This window comes from Penicillium waksmanii (assembly GCF_028829765.1).
Source record: "Penicillium waksmanii strain IBT 27052 chromosome Unknown utg000009l:1.0-4314994.0:1.0-4318279.0, whole genome shotgun sequence".
Lineage (NCBI taxonomy): Eukaryota > Fungi > Ascomycota > Eurotiomycetes > Eurotiales > Aspergillaceae > Penicillium > Penicillium waksmanii.
In genome coordinates, this window is record NW_026643255.1 from 542,735 (window position 1) to 561,624 (window position 18,890).

General features: G+C 47.7%; 8 protein-coding genes across 8 annotated transcripts; 2 read left to right on the forward strand and 6 right to left on the reverse strand.

Moving 5' to 3' along the window:
- Positions 1-296: 296 nt before the first annotated feature.
- N7481_010566 (TLD domain-containing protein) lies at positions 297-2,359 on the reverse strand (the record flags this gene model as incomplete). Its single annotated transcript, XM_057269785.1, has 2 exons — positions 297-2,173; positions 2,317-2,359. 2 exons carry the CDS (start codon positions 2,357-2,359, stop codon positions 297-299), a joined length of 1,920 nt encoding a protein of 639 aa, XP_057116959.1.
- Positions 2,360-2,806: 447 nt separating this feature from the next.
- Positions 2,807-4,537, reverse strand: N7481_010567 (glycylpeptide N-tetradecanoyltransferase swoF; the record flags this gene model as incomplete). Its single annotated transcript, XM_057269786.1, has 4 exons — positions 2,807-3,004; positions 3,073-3,856; positions 3,937-4,422; positions 4,482-4,537. The coding sequence occupies 4 exons, from the start codon at positions 4,535-4,537 to the stop codon at positions 2,807-2,809; spliced, it is 1,524 nt and encodes a 507-aa protein (XP_057116960.1).
- A 461-nt stretch (positions 4,538-4,998) lies between these two features.
- On the reverse strand, positions 4,999-7,075 carry N7481_010568 (alpha-L-arabinofuranosidase A; the record flags this gene model as incomplete). The annotated part of the gene is made up of 4 exons (XM_057269787.1): positions 4,999-5,388; positions 5,452-6,791; positions 6,848-6,863; positions 6,920-7,075. 4 exons carry the CDS (start codon positions 7,073-7,075, stop codon positions 4,999-5,001), a joined length of 1,902 nt encoding a protein of 633 aa, XP_057116961.1.
- Positions 7,076-9,942: 2,867 nt separating this feature from the next.
- Positions 9,943-10,307, forward strand: N7481_010569 (LysM peptidoglycan-binding domain-containing protein; the record flags this gene model as incomplete). Its single annotated transcript, XM_057269788.1, has 2 exons — positions 9,943-10,075; positions 10,129-10,307. The coding sequence occupies 2 exons, from the start codon at positions 9,943-9,945 to the stop codon at positions 10,305-10,307; spliced, it is 312 nt and encodes a 103-aa protein (XP_057116962.1).
- A 174-nt stretch (positions 10,308-10,481) lies between these two features.
- On the reverse strand, positions 10,482-11,625 carry N7481_010570 (uncharacterized protein; the record flags this gene model as incomplete). Its single annotated transcript, XM_057269789.1, has 4 exons — positions 10,482-10,744; positions 10,822-11,168; positions 11,229-11,470; positions 11,521-11,625. The coding sequence occupies 4 exons, from the start codon at positions 11,623-11,625 to the stop codon at positions 10,482-10,484; spliced, it is 957 nt and encodes a 318-aa protein (XP_057116963.1).
- A 1,297-nt stretch (positions 11,626-12,922) lies between these two features.
- On the reverse strand, positions 12,923-14,761 carry N7481_010571 (general substrate transporter; the record flags this gene model as incomplete). Its single annotated transcript, XM_057269790.1, has 5 exons — positions 12,923-13,587; positions 13,660-14,138; positions 14,195-14,366; positions 14,417-14,553; positions 14,688-14,761. 5 exons carry the CDS (start codon positions 14,759-14,761, stop codon positions 12,923-12,925), a joined length of 1,527 nt encoding a protein of 508 aa, XP_057116964.1.
- An 802-nt stretch (positions 14,762-15,563) lies between these two features.
- N7481_010572 (uncharacterized protein) lies at positions 15,564-15,913 on the reverse strand (the record flags this gene model as incomplete). The annotated part of the gene is made up of 2 exons (XM_057269791.1): positions 15,564-15,747; positions 15,816-15,913. The coding sequence occupies 2 exons, from the start codon at positions 15,911-15,913 to the stop codon at positions 15,564-15,566; spliced, it is 282 nt and encodes a 93-aa protein (XP_057116965.1).
- Positions 15,914-17,524: 1,611 nt separating this feature from the next.
- On the forward strand, positions 17,525-18,502 carry N7481_010573 (uncharacterized protein; the record flags this gene model as incomplete). Its single annotated transcript, XM_057269792.1, has 3 exons — positions 17,525-17,639; positions 17,696-18,286; positions 18,369-18,502. 3 exons carry the CDS (start codon positions 17,525-17,527, stop codon positions 18,500-18,502), a joined length of 840 nt encoding a protein of 279 aa, XP_057116966.1.
- Positions 18,503-18,890: the final 388 nt, after the last annotated feature.

Consider the following 18,890-nt stretch of genomic DNA (forward strand, 5'->3'; position numbering starts at 1 on the left):
GTAGAAATTGGCAGATCAAGTTCGACTGACCAACTGTATTTTATATCTACGAGCATGAAGTTATACGACCCATACATTCCTGCTTAATCGGGCATTAACCTCTTCCGGCATCTCTACGGGTTAAACGAAACACACTGAGTATGATGAGTATAGGATATTAGTGTTCAAAGAATTTCGCCTGTACCTAGGTAGCAAACAAAAAAAGCGCCCAATTCTGTCTGGACACCCAAGTTAGTTACTAGTTACTAACCAACTATGACGCCGATTACTGGTGGTTACCACTAGATAGACGGCATCTACCCATCATGCTGTCCATGATCCGTAATAATTCCCGCCGTCTCCAACAACCACCTAGCACTCTCCTTAGCCGAATCGCCACCCCCAGCCTTGATATTAACATTTCTCCTCCGCTCCGCCTCTCTAGCCTCGAATTCCCAGTTCGCACGCTGCAACTTCACTGCATCATCCTCAACACCTAATCCGTGTTGGTTCTCTGGACCTGGCACAACACCCCAAATTTCAAGGGTATAGATATCGATCTTGACCCTTGTCGCAGACTCATTCGGCGAAGCCGTGGTACATGGCAAGAAAACACCCTCGTGTCCGACGGGTTCAGTGCAAAATTCCGCTGTTTCGAGATTCACGTCTATGAGGAGGCTGCCCGCGCCGTGCGGTTTGGGAACTGTGTGGGTCGTGCGTGAGGACGGCGGGATTTGGCAGCCCAGGGCGATGCCGGAAGTTGTTGAGAACCAGGCTGCGGGGGTGTTTGGTTGTTTTTCTATGGATGGGGAGGGGTTTCCTGGTAGGACTTTGTGTTTGGGGGATAGTTGGAAGAGGCATGGAAGAGGAGTGGAGGATGAAGATGAGGATGATGAACCGTGCGAAGAAGGCGATTTCCAAGGGTGGGGGATGTAAGCGCCCAGTGTTATTAGGTCTTTCTCCGAGTCTGAGTCTTCGGGGGCCCCTTGTAGAAGGAGGAGAGAGGGTGATTGCCAGGTCATGACGTTGTGTGAAAAAGAGGTCAGTGAAGAGCCGTGTGCTGCTGTTGAGAACACCGGATGTAGGCGGACACCGCTGCGGAATAGATCGATTGAGGGGGATGACGCTGGTAGGAAGAAGGAGATGTGAGATATGAGGGTTGAGTTGAGAATAGATGACTCGAAACTTCCTGGTAGCATGATTGAAGTTGGTGGATGTGTCTCTTCGGCCTTTTCACTTGTTTGTTGCTCAATGATAGCGTTGCTGTTTCGTTTTTGCGAGAGATTTAGATTTCTGCTAAAGAGCATATGTTCGAATAGCGGTGTCAGGGGATCGAAGAGGTATGGCAAAGATGAGGATATCGTGCGAGCAAATGCTCTGTATGAGATACCACCATCGTTTTCTTCTGGCGAAAATGCCGATATGACCCAATCTGCCTCTTTCTGGATTTCGGCTATCTTCTCATTGCTGAGATCAGACGTGTAGGTCTTGACAGACTCTAAAGACTTCAAGGGCGAAATAACGAGTAGCAGCATTAGAAGTCGACGGAACGTATCAAGCGAGATGCTTGTCTCATAGACTGTCCGATCCACCCGGTGATCATGTTTGAACACCTCAATCGCATCAAGTGACTCCAACGCGGCGAGTGCAAGGTCGTCATCTTCGTCTTCATCATAGTCGTCGTTTGCGGGCTCGTCTATTGTAAAACCAGGGGCATGCGAGTTGAGATGTCGAGCGTCAGTCTCTTCTTCTTTTGGCGATTCCTCATCTTCCCTAGGATCTTGCTGCGCAATGGATTTTCTTCCAACATCTGCCAGACTACCGAATAGTAGTTTAATCCGGTCCTTTCGCCCTCTTCGCAGTGCCTTGCCATAACGCTCCGTCAGCAACACAACCACTTTCACCATCGCTTCAAACGTCAAAACGCTCGGGGCGAGGGTATTTTGGAACGGGAATGCTCCCAAATACGAAACCATGCGGAAGATGACTGGTCCCGCATCTAAGGGGTTTTCATGGGCTGCCGCAAAGCTGCCATCTGGGATACCAAGGAAATCAGAGAGTGTCTTCTCATTCCAGTATCGGAGGCCCCCTTGCTCTGCAGCACGGGGGTAAAAGTTGTCTTTGAAATGGGTGAGCTCTAGTGGGGTGAAGCATTTCGTTGCAAACCGCTCCGCAAGCACGTAGCTTAGCTCCTCTATTAAAAGGGTCAGATAATGTCTGGTAAGATGCGCGGGAGAGAGGAGACAGTATGGGCAGTTGGTAGTGTACAAGCATAACCAAAGTAGTACCACCAAATATGACATTTAGCCGGGGGATGGGGGAATCAACCATACTAACCTGGAGACGCTCCGCTATACTCGCTCGACTGGCCCGCGCCCATTGTTGCGGAGGATGCAAAAGCGGGGGAGTGAATCAACTGCCTCGACGTAGTTGATAAGCTGCAGCTTAACCCTGGGAAAGAAGCGACGGGGCTAATTCAAAAAGCGAAAAGGATGTGAACAACCGAAGAAGACCCCCAAACAAGTCAGGACGCGAAGGGAAAGTGGAGAGTGGAGAGAGGAACGACGTTTCAGATGACGACGTCAGATACCATGTGTGCCTGATTTGTAAGGTGTCGATACATTCTAGACTTGTCTGAATGACAATGCACGATGGACACATTTCTCGCTGATTACGAAGAGTTCTTGTTTGCAAGTTTATTTTGGATTTAATTTGAATATTTTGGATTTTTTGGATTTTTTTTTAAGAAATTGATAGCTCCATTTTCCGGATTATCTCAATATCCATCGCGAATGGAGAGTGAAGTAGAGTTGCTAATACTTTTAGCCTACAACATGACGACACCAACTCCACCCATTTGCTTCTCATCGGGGAGATTCTTCTCGTTGATTCCACCGGGAACAGGGGCACACCGGTAGTTGTACAGGTAAAAGTGAAGCTGTCCGTCACCGGCGCCGAACTTGAGCTGCTCAAGGAACAGCGGGTTATCTTGCAGGGTGAGAGCGTTGAAGACATCGAACTTGGCCTAAAAATGAAGTTAGAGGGAAAGGGCTTTTAATACAGATACTTCTGGGGCGCTGGGCCAGTTCTTACCTGCTTAGCACAAATGAGGGCATCATTCATCAAGACGAGCAGACGGTCCTTCAGGGCCTTCTGGTCACCAGTAAAACCAGTCTCGGTCGCATAGTAATAGAGGTATGCGGCACGGACCTTGTCGTGCTTCGGGTTGTCAATCACAGTAGACTCCAGGTTGTAAAAGGAAACGAAGTCGGTGATCTTGTGAGTCTGCGGGTCCTCAACAACATAAGACCACACGACTTGGTCCTTGCCGGGCTCCTCCTTGTAGACCAACCAGTGCTCGATCTCCTCGCGGTTGAAAGCTTGGTTCATATCGTAGCGGAGCAGGTAACGCTCCAGCAAGTCGAAGACAGCGTCTATATCCTTGACCTCCATCGGTCGCAGGCCAGGGGTAGCGGTGTGAGCAGGCAGGTGGTTCTTGGTGACTTGACGAGCCTTGGTCGAGCCGTGAGGAAGAGGCGAGAAACCGCATTCATAGAGCTTCAACCAATCCAACGAACGGTGATAGTAGCGGCATGAGCTGACAGGGGTAGGCAGGATAACACCGCCAGTGTAGATGGCCTGGAAGATTCCCTTGACGTAGCAGCGACGGGTAATCTCCTTAATCAGGACAGGGGCAAGACGCTTTGAACGTAGCTTCTTGTGGATGCACAGGAAGTTGATCTCCGTCACCTTGAGTCGCTGGCCGCGAACACGAATATGGGTAGGGACACCGCAGATCGAGGCGACCAGCTTGCGCGACTTGGTGGCACGAACACCGACGTGCCACTCCTTCTGCCAACCGGGGGACATGAGGGCCCTATACCATATTGTAATTTGCAATGGTCAGCTAAAGTCCGATGCGGAGAGGTTAAGGGGGTTGGGGTTGGATTATCGTACCAGTGCAAGAAGGACTGCGAATAGGCGAAGCGGAACATGGCATTGTCATCTTCAACATAATGGTTATTCAATAGCTCGTACAGCTCCTGCAGTTCGGTAGGATCGGTCAAGTCCAGAGTACACCACTCGAAACCCTCGATAAGGTTGTCCGGGGTCTTGGAGACTTGGTCTGGGTCAATTCTTTTGATTGGGCCCTGCTCAATGGGCTTCTTGCTGGCATTGTCACCAAAATTAGGGACGGGTTGGGTCTGCCAGAACTTGTATGAGGCCATGTCCTTCTGGTTCTTTCCACCCACCGAGAGTCCCGTCAGCAATTGTGAGATATCCATCTGGGTCAGGGCTTGCGCAGCCTTTGCGGGGTCCATCGATGCAAGCTCGGCCTTGAGAGCAGGGTTCATTTCGAGAGCAGCTTCGACGGCCTTGCGGGGTACATTCTTCGATCCGGAGGAAGGGTTATCGGAGGAGTCTGCGTCATTTGGAATCAGTCTTGGTTGTTGTGAGGTCGCGCTGCACAACCGGGGGAGGGGACATACTCTCGCCCTCACTGGGGTTCTGGGGGGGCTTTGCCCTTGCCCTTGCCCTTGCCCTGGGAGTCCGACATGTCCAATGATGATTATGTGTAGGGGTTGTTGACGAAGGTGAGTGAGAAAGAAGGAGGATTTCGTTTGGGCCCCACGTTTAACCGCATGAAACGCGGATCGGTGGGGGGCGGGGTTGCTTTCTGCTGACTTCTCCCGAGGGTAGGAAATGCACGAGTATGGACGTGTATACACATTTATAAACACCTTGGACTACTTTCTTGTTACGGCCTAGAAAGCAAAATCAATTGTTCGATAACTGAAAGTGAGTCTGATAGATACCTGGTTCAACTTGACATCTCTTATAGTATCTACCATACAACATTGCAGGAAGTGCGTATCACGTGTTAGTTATTCAACAATACTACAATGTTTATCTTTCAAGGAATATTAAACTGTTGAGAAATTTGAATGAGATTGCTGTTTTTTTTTTGAGAGATACAAACATAATTCTACTGCAAGGAGGACTATCTATGGTCATACTTCACTCAACTGCCAAAACAGCGACAGCCCAAGGCGGCATCGTGACATTATAGTTGCCTTGTCCTTGCTCAATTTCAGCATGTTCAGTTTTCACATTGACCGAATATGGCTGATTTCCCTCATAGCGAGATCCTGAAAGCATTTCCAACTTTCCAGATGTGGTTTTCGGGATCTTCACAGTGACATTTTGCTCATTAGATCCGTAGTTGGCCAATTTAACATAGTATTGAGTATCCGCCTTTGTGGCCACCCAGTACAATGGGCCAAATTCAGCCGACGATTTGACAGGGAGGACGGTATCCCCTTTGTTTGATGCAAACATCTGTTGGACGAAGTATGATGTTGAGGGTGTGATTGATTCTGGGCTCGAGTTGAAGCCGTACATGGTTGGCTAGATCAAAATTCAAGGTCAGATATAAAGTGCATTCAAGTCTTTCAAGGAGACTATCCTTACCGACCAGGTATCAAATTCAAAATGTTCTAGCATGGGTGCATAAGCTGCCATTTTCACAATGTCGCTATTTCTCTCCATGCCCATCATATACACTGCCTCGCTGCAAGTGCCCTGCATGAATGACCAATATGTCCCTTTGGCACTTGAGGTATTACGACAACCATATTCACCGACCATGACAGGCTGATCTCGAGGCTGGTTATCGAATTGATCGAATAAGGCGACAAAATCATTCGGCTTGCGGTACAAATGCAGATCCAGAATGACGCCTTTGGGAACCGGTGATGGGAGACATGACAACTCCCCGTTTGATGCAATTATTGTCAAGTGCGGATATTTCTCATGGACAGCTTTGTATATCTGATTGAAGCGGTTTGGATACGTGTCGCATCCGCCCGTGAGATCATCTTCATTTCCGATTTCCAAATAGTCGATCTTCCAAGGCTCCTTGCGGCCGTTTTCAGCTCGCACTTTTCCAAGAGTGGTATTTGAGTCCCCAACGAGATATTCGAGTTCGTTCATGATATCTTCAACATATGGATGAAGCTCTGACCCTGAAATGATTTCGCCGTACGACTTTCCGGCCCAGACAGCCAGAACTGGCGACATCTTCATATCTTCGCACCACCAGAGGTACTCATCCAATCCAAGTGCGTCTGTATTTGGATAAAACCAGTCACTTTCTCTCCCTGGTCGTTCGACAGGTGGACCAATTGTTGTGTTCCATTTCCAACGGGTTTCAACTTGGAGGCCTTCAAGGTTATTACCTCCCGGAAATCGAAGGAATGTTAAATTGGTTTTGCCAAGTACGGTCGCAAGATCATCTCGGAGCCCATTCTCTCTCTCATGATAAGTTGGTGGGAAAAGCTCTATGTATCCGAAATTTAACGAAGTGCCAGCAACCTTTGACCCGTCGAAGGTGAGGTGCCACTCATTTTCTCCATCAGGAGATTGAGTCGAGTTGAAAGATGTATGAAACTGGTGGAAGTGAGAAGCCGTGCTGTTAACGGTCAAATTATGATCGGCATAAACCGTCCCGCTGTGTGACCCAACAAGCTGTAGATTAATTATTCCCGAGTATTCGCCCATCATCCAGAACGAGCTGTTGTAGGTGCTGTTTGATACTGGGACTCCATTGTACCCCGTATTTGCGAATCCAAAATATCCAGAGGAATTTTTAGGTACATCCACACGCAACGAGGATTTGATAGCCCCACTGACAGGCTTTGACGTGTCGCGAGATATGGTGACATTGCCTACGGGCGCATAGGAAGTCATTCCTAGACTTGACCCTTGAAAGCCATTGTTCTGAAGCAGCTGCCCATGTATACCTCCGTCGCCTGGAAGGAAACTGTCAATATATTTTGTAAAAGTGTCCTTTTTGCCTGATAAGTACCTGAATGGTCCATCTCCTATTTTGATGAATTAGTTACTAGAGCTTTGAGCAGGAAGGGGGATTAAGAACGACCTCGAACATTATTCCGTACAACAATGGACTGGACTTGTTTCCGCCATCTCTTGATACTTCTAAGGTTACCAGCTCAGATATGGAGTTATCTGCAACGGCCTTTGTGAATATACATGTTGCTGCGATCAATATCGCATTCTTCAAGCTTGGAGGCATGAGATCTGCAGCAGAGACCAGGAACTGAGCAGATGGTAAGTTAAAATGGACTTATAGGAAATCTGCCGATTTATGAATTTAAAGCCTGGATAATGATGCTGTTCGGCAATATTTGAGAGGAAGAAGAAAAAAAAGGATGATATTTCATCTACCCTGCTTTAAGGTGGGTTTTGAGTGATCGTTGGTCTTAATAAAGTAGGCCAATGGGTGGAACAGCGTTGGCACATGTCTGGATGATCAACGCTTTCGGAAAGCTTGATCAGGGCCCTTAGGTTGTTATTCGCTAGACCCTGAGCTTTCGATTTGTCATGACACAATACTCGGGTGCCTGGTGGGCGAAATTGATGTCGTGGCGCCCTTCCCGAGAGTCATGACGTCGAGGACAGATTATCCCACCTTGGATTTCGCCTTTGTGATCAGGGGTGCTAATTGATCCAGCCTAGATAAAATTCGAAACGGATGCCTTGATCTGAGAATATCAAATAATATTGATGTAATTTCAGAACTTCAATAGCGCCTCCGGTTCGGGTGATTGGTATTCAACAAGGCGCGTCGGCCCGGGCCTGTTTGTCTTCGGAGGCCACACAGTTCTAGGAAGCCTGCTTTTCGAACGGCCTCCAATGTAGAAGAAAGAAGAGAGACTAGCAAGTCTATGAAAACTATTAATTATAGCATATGTCTCGGCTCGAGCTTTGTGGCGTTTCTATCAAATTTCCTGGCCTTTGCTGCAATAAATAACGCTTGTCGGCATTTTGAGTCAAAACTTCGAACAAGGCCTTCTCGTTGGAACTTGGCAGAAGAATAACCATTTTTTTGCATCCTGAAATTGATCCGGCATTAAATACCAAGTTTACAGATTCCCTAGTGCAATCAAGTGGCGCGGATCAATTAGGTTCGAGGTGAGTGTTCCTCTCAAGTCCTTGGCTGGGGATCAAGGACTTGACCAATTTTGAGGACGAGGTCTATCTGAAATGTGCTAAAGTACTTTTCAGCTAATCATCCTGATTCTGGAGTCAGACATGCTAGATAGAAAAGTGAATTTCCAAACATTCTTTGGGCAGCTACAGTCAAGACCAGGAGGCGTCGCTAACGATCCCGTGTCACCTTCCACCACCCTCATCAGAACCCTTGACCAATAATATCCAAGCCCTTGATATGTGCGTATTATCGCTAGAAGTTTAGTTTGTGCTACCTTCAATTCATTTAGCGCCGACGTTATCCGCGGTGAATGTAGCGACCTAGAGGGCTAGAACCCGAGTCTACTACCGTCTTTTCTAGTCTTTATCAGTAGCGATGGTAATGAGATTGAAAGTCATGTACAATCGGCATCTGATTGAAAGCAGCTACAGAAATCATGCAATGGAGCTCTTAAAGAACCAAATGGGGTTCAATGTATTCCGCGCGCGACAACCCTAGGCCCTGGGGCCAGCCTTGCCCCACCGCCATCTCTCTCTCTTTGACATCTGATACTAACCCTGCTGATGATTTCATTTCGTCGGAAAATTGAATATGATCTACACCCATATCAAATGTGGAGATGTAGAAATTAGAGTTGAATGAACAATTCCTTGGTTCAACTCTGAGTCGACTTCACCATGAGCTGACACATTGCCCTCGCACCATGTTGAACTGCTTGCCTTTAGAAGCGGATGCCAGCGTATGATTCCAGTTGTCAACTGTCGCTGGACTCAAAACCCTCCTTCAATCAGTCTTCCAGTTGCCCCGCGAGAAAATTGCGTGATGAAAACAACCACCGAAATCGAGTCTGTGTCAAAATCGGGAGCCAATGGCGAGATTAAGGGCACATTGGAGGTAATTAAGTGTGATAGCGACTTGATTAAGTTTGCTTATGGCCTGACTTGGGATGCACAGACTGGCGGGAAGCGCCGGCCGAGCAGTAGGTTTGTTTTAAATTTTCCACATACAACGTACAACACTTAGATTCAACTTCGTTTGACTATTAGATGAATTTTTCGATCATAAAATTATCAAGTCCTAGCCCTTCAAGCTATATTTCGAATGAAGCCAGAATCACAAACCAGCTCGCTGGGCCGATGCATTCTTCATTTATTCGATGCCGATGTGCCACCCTGTGAAGTGATCCGATCGGGGGCTGCTGACCTGGAGATGTATCTGGAGCTCTGAAAGAATGCACTAGTGTGAACTTATTCTTTTCGGGCAGTTTGCCTGCTTCCGAGAAGCAGATTGGTTACACAAATCTACTTGTAGGATAGCTGGGTGTCGAACTACCCCACAACGATAATTTCAATATGGTCGACGGTCATACCAGTACCATGCATCAAGGACCAGGTTCCCCTGCAGAGAGTAACATCTTATCCTGTGGATAACCACGGCCCTGTAATCAGGCGTAATATGCGGAATGTAACTGTAGAACAAACGGCAAACCGCTCAGTGTCGTAACTGAGACATCTGCAGTCACGATAGTCTAAATGAAGAAGAAAGACAGCACATAGCATTTTCGTGTGTTTCTCGGCCTTCATTTCTGCCTCGTTCAGTCAGCACTTCCTAAGACATTCCCACCGATTACAGCGTAAGAGGGTTACAATGCAACAGGTGGCTGAATGCGACCGCAGTCACGGAACGCCAACATGATGTTTACCCAGAGCTACTTTCGATTCGAGTGGCAACTACGTTCTTGCAACGGTATTACAAGCTCACTTTGGCTTGTTTTAAGCCACTATGCTATCACACGAACTCATATCCCTGTGATCTATCCGGGAGAGAATATAAATACTCGTGGTCACAACCAGGCAGAATTCATCCTTCCAAGCCAATAATCTAAAGACTCACACTCGCTAATCAATCATTCTTGAAGAGAATCCATTTTCTTGAAAACAAGGACAAAAATGCCCGCATTGTACTCGAAGATTTTCGTTTGGGGCCTGGGCCTTGCATCTTTAAGCACCGCCGCTCCACTGGAAAATACCGTTCCTGCATCCGACGTCTCGATACAGGACAAGCTTCAAATGGATCCCGCTTGTAAGTCAAAAAGTCTAGACAAAATTCATGAGACTGATATCGAAAACAAAAAGGCGACCTTTTTTATGAGGTGCAAAGCGGTGACACCTGCTGGGACATAATTAACCGAAACGAAAATAATTTCACCATTAAACAGCTTCTTTGCTGGAACCCAGATATCAACTCGCGCTGCACGAACCTCATCCCCGGCCGGGATATCTGCGTGGGGGTTGCTTACCCCACTGTGTGCTAGGAGACTCTGCAGCTATTAACCCACATACGAGGGGGGTTTTTGACAAGGAGCACGCACGTTGGCAAACTGCTTGGAACTAATGTTTCTGCGTTAATGATGTGTAATCTCGGAGGCTTCTTTGGGGCTGATCGAGTATCATCGTTCATTGCGATTGCTTGAAAGTATCTAATTCATCTATTTGAGGTGAATCTTGGTTCCCCCCCAAGAATCCTCCAAAAGCTTCCTCATCGTAAGCGGCTGGACGTCGGGAAAGAGGGTATTCAGTCGGTTCTCCTTGGGCAATTCAAAGACTCCGTTCACTGTAAGACGGCTGACTAGAGCAGTGGCCTCTGTAATCTCCTCTTGTGAGTAACCCAAATCGCTCGGCATGGGCGGGTTGGTGACATTTCCCGCTGCGACCTGGTCGACGCTGTCGTAGGTCACCAGGAATTTTTCTCCTGTTCGATGACCTGATTAGTATACATCCGGGACATGGAAATGCTCCTTCCAAGATCATAATAAGGATATCGCTCACCAAGAATTTTCTCGACAATCGCCAAAATTTGGTTGTAGGTGATTTGATCACCAACAACAATGCTGAACTCAGGCCACTCGTCAAGATCAAGGGCTTTAATCAAGTACCGAGCCATGTCGTATGTGTATGTCATACATATCACATCATTCCCGTCTCCAGGGATGGCAGCTATGCGGCTCGAAATGTCAATACCGAACCTGTATGGCTGAAGATTGGTTTTGACATGTGGCATTCCCCAGTAGTCCATGAAGAAACCAGGGATGACCCGGGTGTACTGGAGCGAGCTACTTTTCAATCTATTTGCTGCATCAAGCCAGAATTGAATACTAGGATCGATCGGAAGAAGGCTGTTGGAACGGATACGGCGATTAGTACACCTAGATACCCATGTTAGGCGTTCGACTCACTCGGCCGTTTGGATGAATGAATATTCGCTAGGAATAAATCGCTCCGTTACTTTGGATTTGTCTGCAGCTTCTATGAGATTCATTTGAGAATTGCTGGTTTCCTCAGAGGTAAGACCGATTGCAGAGATGATGGTATGAATATTGTGGTGCTCAAGTTGTCTTGTAAGTGCAGGGACATCATTGTAATCAATTTGCACATATAAGCCCGGGGTGCCTGTCGCAGGCTTCTCTTTCGATTCCTTCTGGTTCATCAGCAAACATACAATTGAAATTGTTCGTAACGATCACTCACACTGCGCGACAACACAATGACACGAAACTTGGATTGTTGTTCAAGGGTCTCGACGAGAGTTTTACCCACACCTCCGGTACCCCCGGCTACTGCGACAGTAGTCATAACGCCAAAGCTCAATGTATATCAGAGATGAAATGTAGTTTAATCAATCGCGTGACGATGGAGTGTTGTAGCCTGCCTGATTGACTGGTGTTGTTGAAAGATGCAAGTTGGGTGAATTCTCCACGCTCTTGAAGCCCCGCTTATAAGCGGTCGGAGGCCCAATCGAGCAGCACCAAGAGTGAATTCGATGTGGAATATCTAGGATCTACCTATTCAAAATGTCGTGTATAGTAGCTCACATATTTCTGTCAGATGTCCAAGTTTGTAACTTCTAACCAAACTTGAAATAAACAAATGCCCGGCCTTGTCGGGCTTTCGGGCTTCACTCCAAATCGCTCGGCCATTTTCAGCCGAAGACACCGCCCGGCCCTCCGTAAATTGTGTATTTCGGCTTGTTCTGCACAGTGCAACACAGACTCGCACAGCACATCATTTGTCTGAGAATGATTGCAAGCACCAGGTATTCCCGAAAATTGCCCAGGTGATATTGGTCAATTTCGATTTTAGCAATTCTTGAAGCAGTCCAATAATATATTCAAGTTCTAGTAGTAATACCTAAGTATTGCCAGTACAGATGGTCGCCGACCAAGCGTCAAGTTACAAATTCGCTGTTCGCTCCGGGCGTGAATGACTAATACCCCGCGCGCCGCAAAAAAGTATATAAAACCAGCCACCCGCGAACCTGAAAGAACTTGAACCCGTCCAACACAAATCAGAACCTACATACTTCGAGTCCGACTCCAAGTTCCTAAAAGCATATCTGAAAACACAAACCGCCCATCATGTGCATGAAAGCTCAGTGTTCTACCTGCAGTAAGTCATATCCTGGATCTCGGCTGTGGCATTCATTCATTTGCTGATCGTATCAGACAAAAGCACCTGGTGGGGCTGTGGAAGCCACATTCCCTCAGTAATGGACTCGATTCCCGAGACTGAGTGGTGCTCCTGTGAGCCTCAGGTTGAGAGAGAGGGAAAGAAATACCCTCCTAAGGCCGCACAGATGGCATGACTACAAGGCTGTTCGATCTTTTGAGATTCAAATTCTGCGTTCTGCGTGCGGGTGACTCGGGGTGATGTGGTTGCATGGCACGGCGGTTGGTATTTCGGCGCTGTGGGGGTGAAGAGTTTCTGTGGGTTGCTAGAAGAGTTCTCGGTTTAACTGAATTCATCTTTTGTTTCATCTATCGTGTCTATTCAAGTAGGCCTGGGAATCGCCTGGACTGTAACCCGTTGCAGTAGATACTGTAAAAATGTAAAGCAGTCAATATCACGTATAAACCTTCATTTATGTTCGTTCCTATACATGTTCCACTGCAACGCTGGAACCTTTAAGTTCTTTCTCATCTCCTGTCTGATCTGAGATAAGGTAGCCGTGAGCCTTGATCTCAGCGGCCATCAAACGGGCCTGCTTGACTGGGTCGCCACCACGAGAGAAAATCAGGTCCACATCCTCGAGGCGCAAGTTTCCGGTCTCCGGGTAGAAGAAATAAACGACAGGAATGAAAAGGAAGTTCGTAATCATGAAGATCAGATACGCCTTCCATTGAATACGGTTAATGATAACCGGCGTGATCATGACCACGGTGAAGTTCCACAGCCAGTTGGAGCTGATACCGACAGCTGTGCCCTTGGTGCGGGCCTCGAGGGGTAGGATCTCCGGTACATACACCCATGGTACGGAGTTAATCGACATGCCGTGGATAAGCATAAAGAGGAAGAAGAATGATACCGATGCGGAGGCGTAGGTCGTTCCGTTGGGTTTATCAACTTGTGACAACAGTGCCGCAACCATCATCATGCAAACACCCAAACCAAAAGAGCCAATCATCATGGTGCGACGACGGCCCATGCGATCGAGCATGAATGCTGGAAGAAGAGAACCAAGCATGAACATTATTTGAATGCACCCACCGAGGATTTGGGACAGTTGGCTGTCAAGGCCAACGTTTCGCTTCAGAACAGCTGTTGGAAGAGTTTAGTCAGTTCTAAAAATCGGAATCGGAATTTGACGAGAGGAGTGGATCGGAGACTCACTCGGCACGAAATATACCACCAAGTTGATCCCGCCAACCTGATTCATGAGCTGCATGCCCCATGCAAGAAGAACTCGCTGGCCGGTTTTAACTTCATCGTTGCGGAAGATTGACCAGAAAGGCTTTTTGGTCGCGTTACTCTCCAGCTCGATGGCAGAGATAATGGCTCGGCGCTCGTTGACGATGTATTCTTCATACTCTTGTTTATCATAGACAGCACAAAGAACCTCTATGGCCTCCTTTTCTTGGCCATGATTCATGAGCCAGCGAGGCGACTCGGGCAGACCGAATACTAAAACGATGACGAAAATCGCAAAGATGATTTGCATGGCGATAGGAAGCCGCCAGGCAATGGGGCCTCCAACAAAAGACATGCCAAAGTCGAACCAGTACGCCACAACAATGCCTACGGCAACGAAGAGAACCTCGGAAGCGATGAGACGACCGCGCGTTTTTCCGTCACACATCTCGGCTTGGTACCTGAAAACAAGCGGTCAGTATCACATAGATCATTTGAGGTCAAGAAAGGGGCTTACATCGGGACAGTCGATGTTTTCAGGCCGGTTCCGGCTCCTGTTACCAATCGGCCGATGATGAGATGAGGTACCGTGAAAGCAGTGGTTTGCAAAACAGCACCGACAATTACCACGCCCATTGCCAACCAAATCGTCTTCCGGCGGCCGAGATATTCACCAATGAAGAAACTGACTACGCATCATGGTCAGTGGATGTTCAATCCTCGATTCAGGGTCACTAACTTAAGCATCCCACCAAGCATCCCAGGTTATAGCAGCTGACGATAATGCCCTCCTCGGAGTCATTGGGATAACCAAACTGCTTCATCCAATCCTCATTGCCAACAATTCCACTGAAAACTCCTTGGTCATAACCAAATCTGCACGACACGCCACTCAGCATACGACACTCGATCCTGCAATCACCTCGCAAGGATTGAGCGTGGTATGGTGAGTGGAAGTAAGTCAGCAAGATACTCAACGCGAGTGGCCATTGATAAGTTATAACACATACAGAATGAAGGCAGCCAAGCAGCAAGCAGTGACAGCCACTTGAAGGGAGCGACCCCTTCCGTACCAAGAACGCATGGTAAAATAGTTTGCAATCAGATCAAGTGTAGTCTTTGCAAAGCCAGATAGATTCTTAAGCGGGATCCGCTCAATTATAAGCGACTGTGCCTGCTTAGGTAGAGTGTCGTTCGCGCTTCGATCCCTGGTGTCCTGAGCCAGCATGCATCATTCCCGGCGATGAGGTTGTGGCGCAAGCCAATGAGTGCCATGGAGACAGGGTCCACGGCGGGCCTTCTCATGCGGAATCTGGAATCTGGGGTCGGGCGCTGCCATTCGCACGGAATCTGGGCGAGAGTGACTACGCAGAGGAGGCGATAGGGTCCACCTCGACGGGGGCAACCGCTGCATTTGGCAACTCACGCGCAGCTGCCGAGCTCGGCTCTCGCTGGTGGTGGTTACGGCTACCAAGTTGGAAGAGGAGAGGATGAGGGTTAACCATTTTCCGGGCGGCTAAACTGCCATGTACAAAAGCTATCTTGATTAGGAAGCTGGAACCACTCAGAATGGTTGTTGACTACGAAAGTATAACGCGCGTAAACACGGATCCACAACTTACAGGTTGAACTTGAGTGAAAAGCACTCAAGAAATAATCAAAGTGGAACTTGAATCACAATGTTGTTTGGAGCAAATTTCATAACCAAAGAAAACATCGCAACTAATTTACGACGCAGACACCGAAAACCAACATCTAAATCGAACTGAAACCAAAGGGACAATTCCTAAACCAGGAATTTCGTAGCCCTCCATTCGGCGTTTCCTAGAGGAGATCTGTTAGCTATAGCTGAATGAAATAAAACCATATGTGGGGTGCTTTACCTCCTAGTCCAATCGCTGTTCGCCCTGCTGTTCGTGATGCTGCTGTTCGTGTATTTCACCATCCTGGGCTCCGGATTGGACCATTTCGTTTTGATCAGGCTGCCCTATTTTCGACTGGATACGGCAGAATTCGCCCTTCTCCATGGGCACGAAGCTGATGAATCTCCGGATATCAACATGGTACTCCCTAGGGAACTATGCAAAGTTTAGCTCCCGCAATGGGAGATGGATATCAATTTAGAACGCTCAACTGACATTGACACATTTTTTGTGCTTCCTTCTACAGTCCTTGCACGCTGTGGGGACACGGCCAAGACGGGGAGGGACTTGAGGTTGTGGCTCACAGGAGGCATCGCTTGTCGCCATTTTAAAAAAGCACCTCATGCACGGAATACCGTCTTGACTAAGAAGGCATGTAGTACATGTATTGGCGATGGTATCAGGAGTCTCAGTGCCTAACTCGGCGGCATATCCCGAGCTACTAGCGTAGGAGTCGGTAGGGGTCTGGAAGTAACCACTTCCGCTGTAAATCGGTGCCATTAGAAAATCAGGAACTTGCTGGATAGTAGTAGACGATTGAATAATACAATCTTGCTCTCTAGTTTATCTGGCTCATGCAACTCATTTTATAAGTCGAGGATATCCATATGTACGCCTTCAGGTAGGACAATATTGAATGTGCCAAACTTGGTCACAAAGAAGCGTAACGGATAGGATACAAAGTCTATTGGACATTCATTCTCGTCATTCCCGTTCTCAGTTCGAATCAAAACTTCTTCGCTCACTCGACAAAGAATTGTGTATCAGAATAATGAATTGTCTTTGTTTCTACCGAGACGGTGATTCGGATTCCGCCGTACATTTTCCTTGGCTCGAATTCATTGTTTACCAAGTACCAGCCCCAACATCATGACTTTCTTCCAGAAATCGTCTTTTTTGACTGGCCGTGAAATCATAATCCATTATTAAATTATCGCATAGTACCTTTTTATAAGTAGCTTTGCAGCGAGGTGGGTAAATTACTAGTATATTAACACGGCGACAGATATAGCATCTCAGCTATACTCACTTGGAATGATACCAACCAAAATACCATGCTCTTCTCTATCAGAGACATAACGGAGTCACAGGGGGAAGAAAAGAAAGAAGGATTCACTGGCATGACTGAGACAAGCTGGTATTCACGCCGTCATTCAACGGGTTGAAGATGTTTCCCAACTTTACTGTGCGAAGCCCATGTCAGAATTAATAAGTCGGAGTTAGTATCCAGAACATCAGAGGTAGATATCTAAAATTTCACGAAATTGTATCTGAGTATCACTGTCCTCTCTGGCCTGATCTGACAAGAGTCTAAGACTATAAATAGGCGCGATGTCTCAGTGATTGCCATTGCGCCAGTCCCAAAGGGGTTTAGCTTGACAATACATCTCAAACAAACCGGTCAACTCGCTCAACTCAACTTTTGCCTTCCCCTCAGCACTCGTCCCTCTCATCACTTCTGCCTTTGCTCTTGCCCTTGCTGTTGCTCTTGCTTCACGTCGCTCGTTTGACCTTGCTTGATTGATTCGCCTAATTGCCATCATCTAAGACCCGCCCAGCCCCTCTCAGCTCCTCCCCAGTCCCGACGAACCCACATTCCCGTGATCTGCAGACCTAAGGGTCCAGACTGGTCAACAGACACTGGGTGACATTTCCCAGCATTCCACCGCGTTCTGGTTCTTTTTATCCTCCTCATAAGGCTCTACGGAACGCCCTTTCGTGGCAAGAAACGCCCCTGAGATACACCGGCTCCTCACAGAGGTGCTCTATCACTTCCCTCGGCGACTCCACTTCATCCGTTTGTGCAAGGGGGGTTTGTTGATACGCCTTTTTTTTTCCGACCACGACCAGGAGATCTGAGTTATCCTCATCTTCAATCCGCCACTCTCCACGACTCCACGACATCGACATCATCTGCCATCACCATGCGGTTTTTTGTATTCAGCGTTTTGTGCACCCTGCTGCTCCTGGGCACTCTGACCTCGGCCTGGTCATGGGACAACGTGGCGGTTGCTAGAGATTCTCTCAACAAGCGCGCAGGTAGCTAACCCCCCCTCGCCCTCATCTGCCATGTTCCTGCTGACCTCCCATTCCAGACCAAACTACCGAAACCTCTGCGACCGAAACAACCTCCTCCACCACTGCCTCCGACACCACCTCCGCGACCAAGACCGGAAAGGACGAGAAGACAACCGACTCCGGCACCACTGACACCAATACCGACACCACAACCGATAGCAAGAGCAATACCAAGACCAAGAGCAAGTCCGACAAGACAACCGCGACTACATCCATCTCGATCAACCCTGCCGCCGGTGCCGGTGGCATCTCGATGATCACCCCGGGCAGTACCTCCACAACCTATTTCCGCATCGGTGAGAATGCGACCTTCGTCTGGAACTACACTTCACTGTCCGTGACGCCCTCGCACGTGAACGTCGTCGCCTCTTGCAGTCTGAACAGTGCCACCTACACTCTCACCCACAACATGACTGTCAAGGAAACAGGAAAGGTCGTGTGGGATACCAACGCAACCCAGACCGTCCCACTTCTTTCCGCGACCTATACCCTGTTCGTTGTCGACTCCGAGAAGGATCTCGATGACACTGCCAGTGCAGGCCACCTGAGCTCCAACATCGGGTACAGCTTTGGCATGTACTTGTCTCAACCTTACACTCCACTAAATCGTAAGTCCCCTAAGTCCCCAATGGAGCCCGCCTAGTGTCACTTCCTCCCTCCCTTCATTTACTAATCTACTACAATCTTCAGAATTCAAATGCGCGACATGCAGTGGAGCGTTGTCAGATGTTCAACGTCAGGGTCTCAAGTTCGCCGTCGGTATGGCTGCCATAACGGTTGTCTCATTTACCTGGTTTGTCGGCGGGTTGGGACTCTTCAATTAATGAGCAAATATACCCCCTAAATGGGGTGGCTGCGATTGATCATTCTCATGGATATATTTGACACAAACGGAGTTCTTCATTGTTTGAAAGCGAAACTGGATATTACGATAATAAGCAAGAAAAATGGCGTTTTCTTTGATATTTGCGGACATAGGTATTTATTGAATCATCTTTTCTGGGTTCTTCTTTTGATTATTTTTATATTATATTATTTTATTTGCACTTGATGTTTTTTTATGTGGCCAGCCGGTTGCTGAAGACCGTCAAAGAGCTTTGGTAATTTGTACTTTCGGATCGGTATTTAGGTACCATGCTTTAATCGATTACATTTTCAAAGACAAACAAAACATCTACGATCCATGAGCTCTTTCAAGTTGAGGCTCATGTC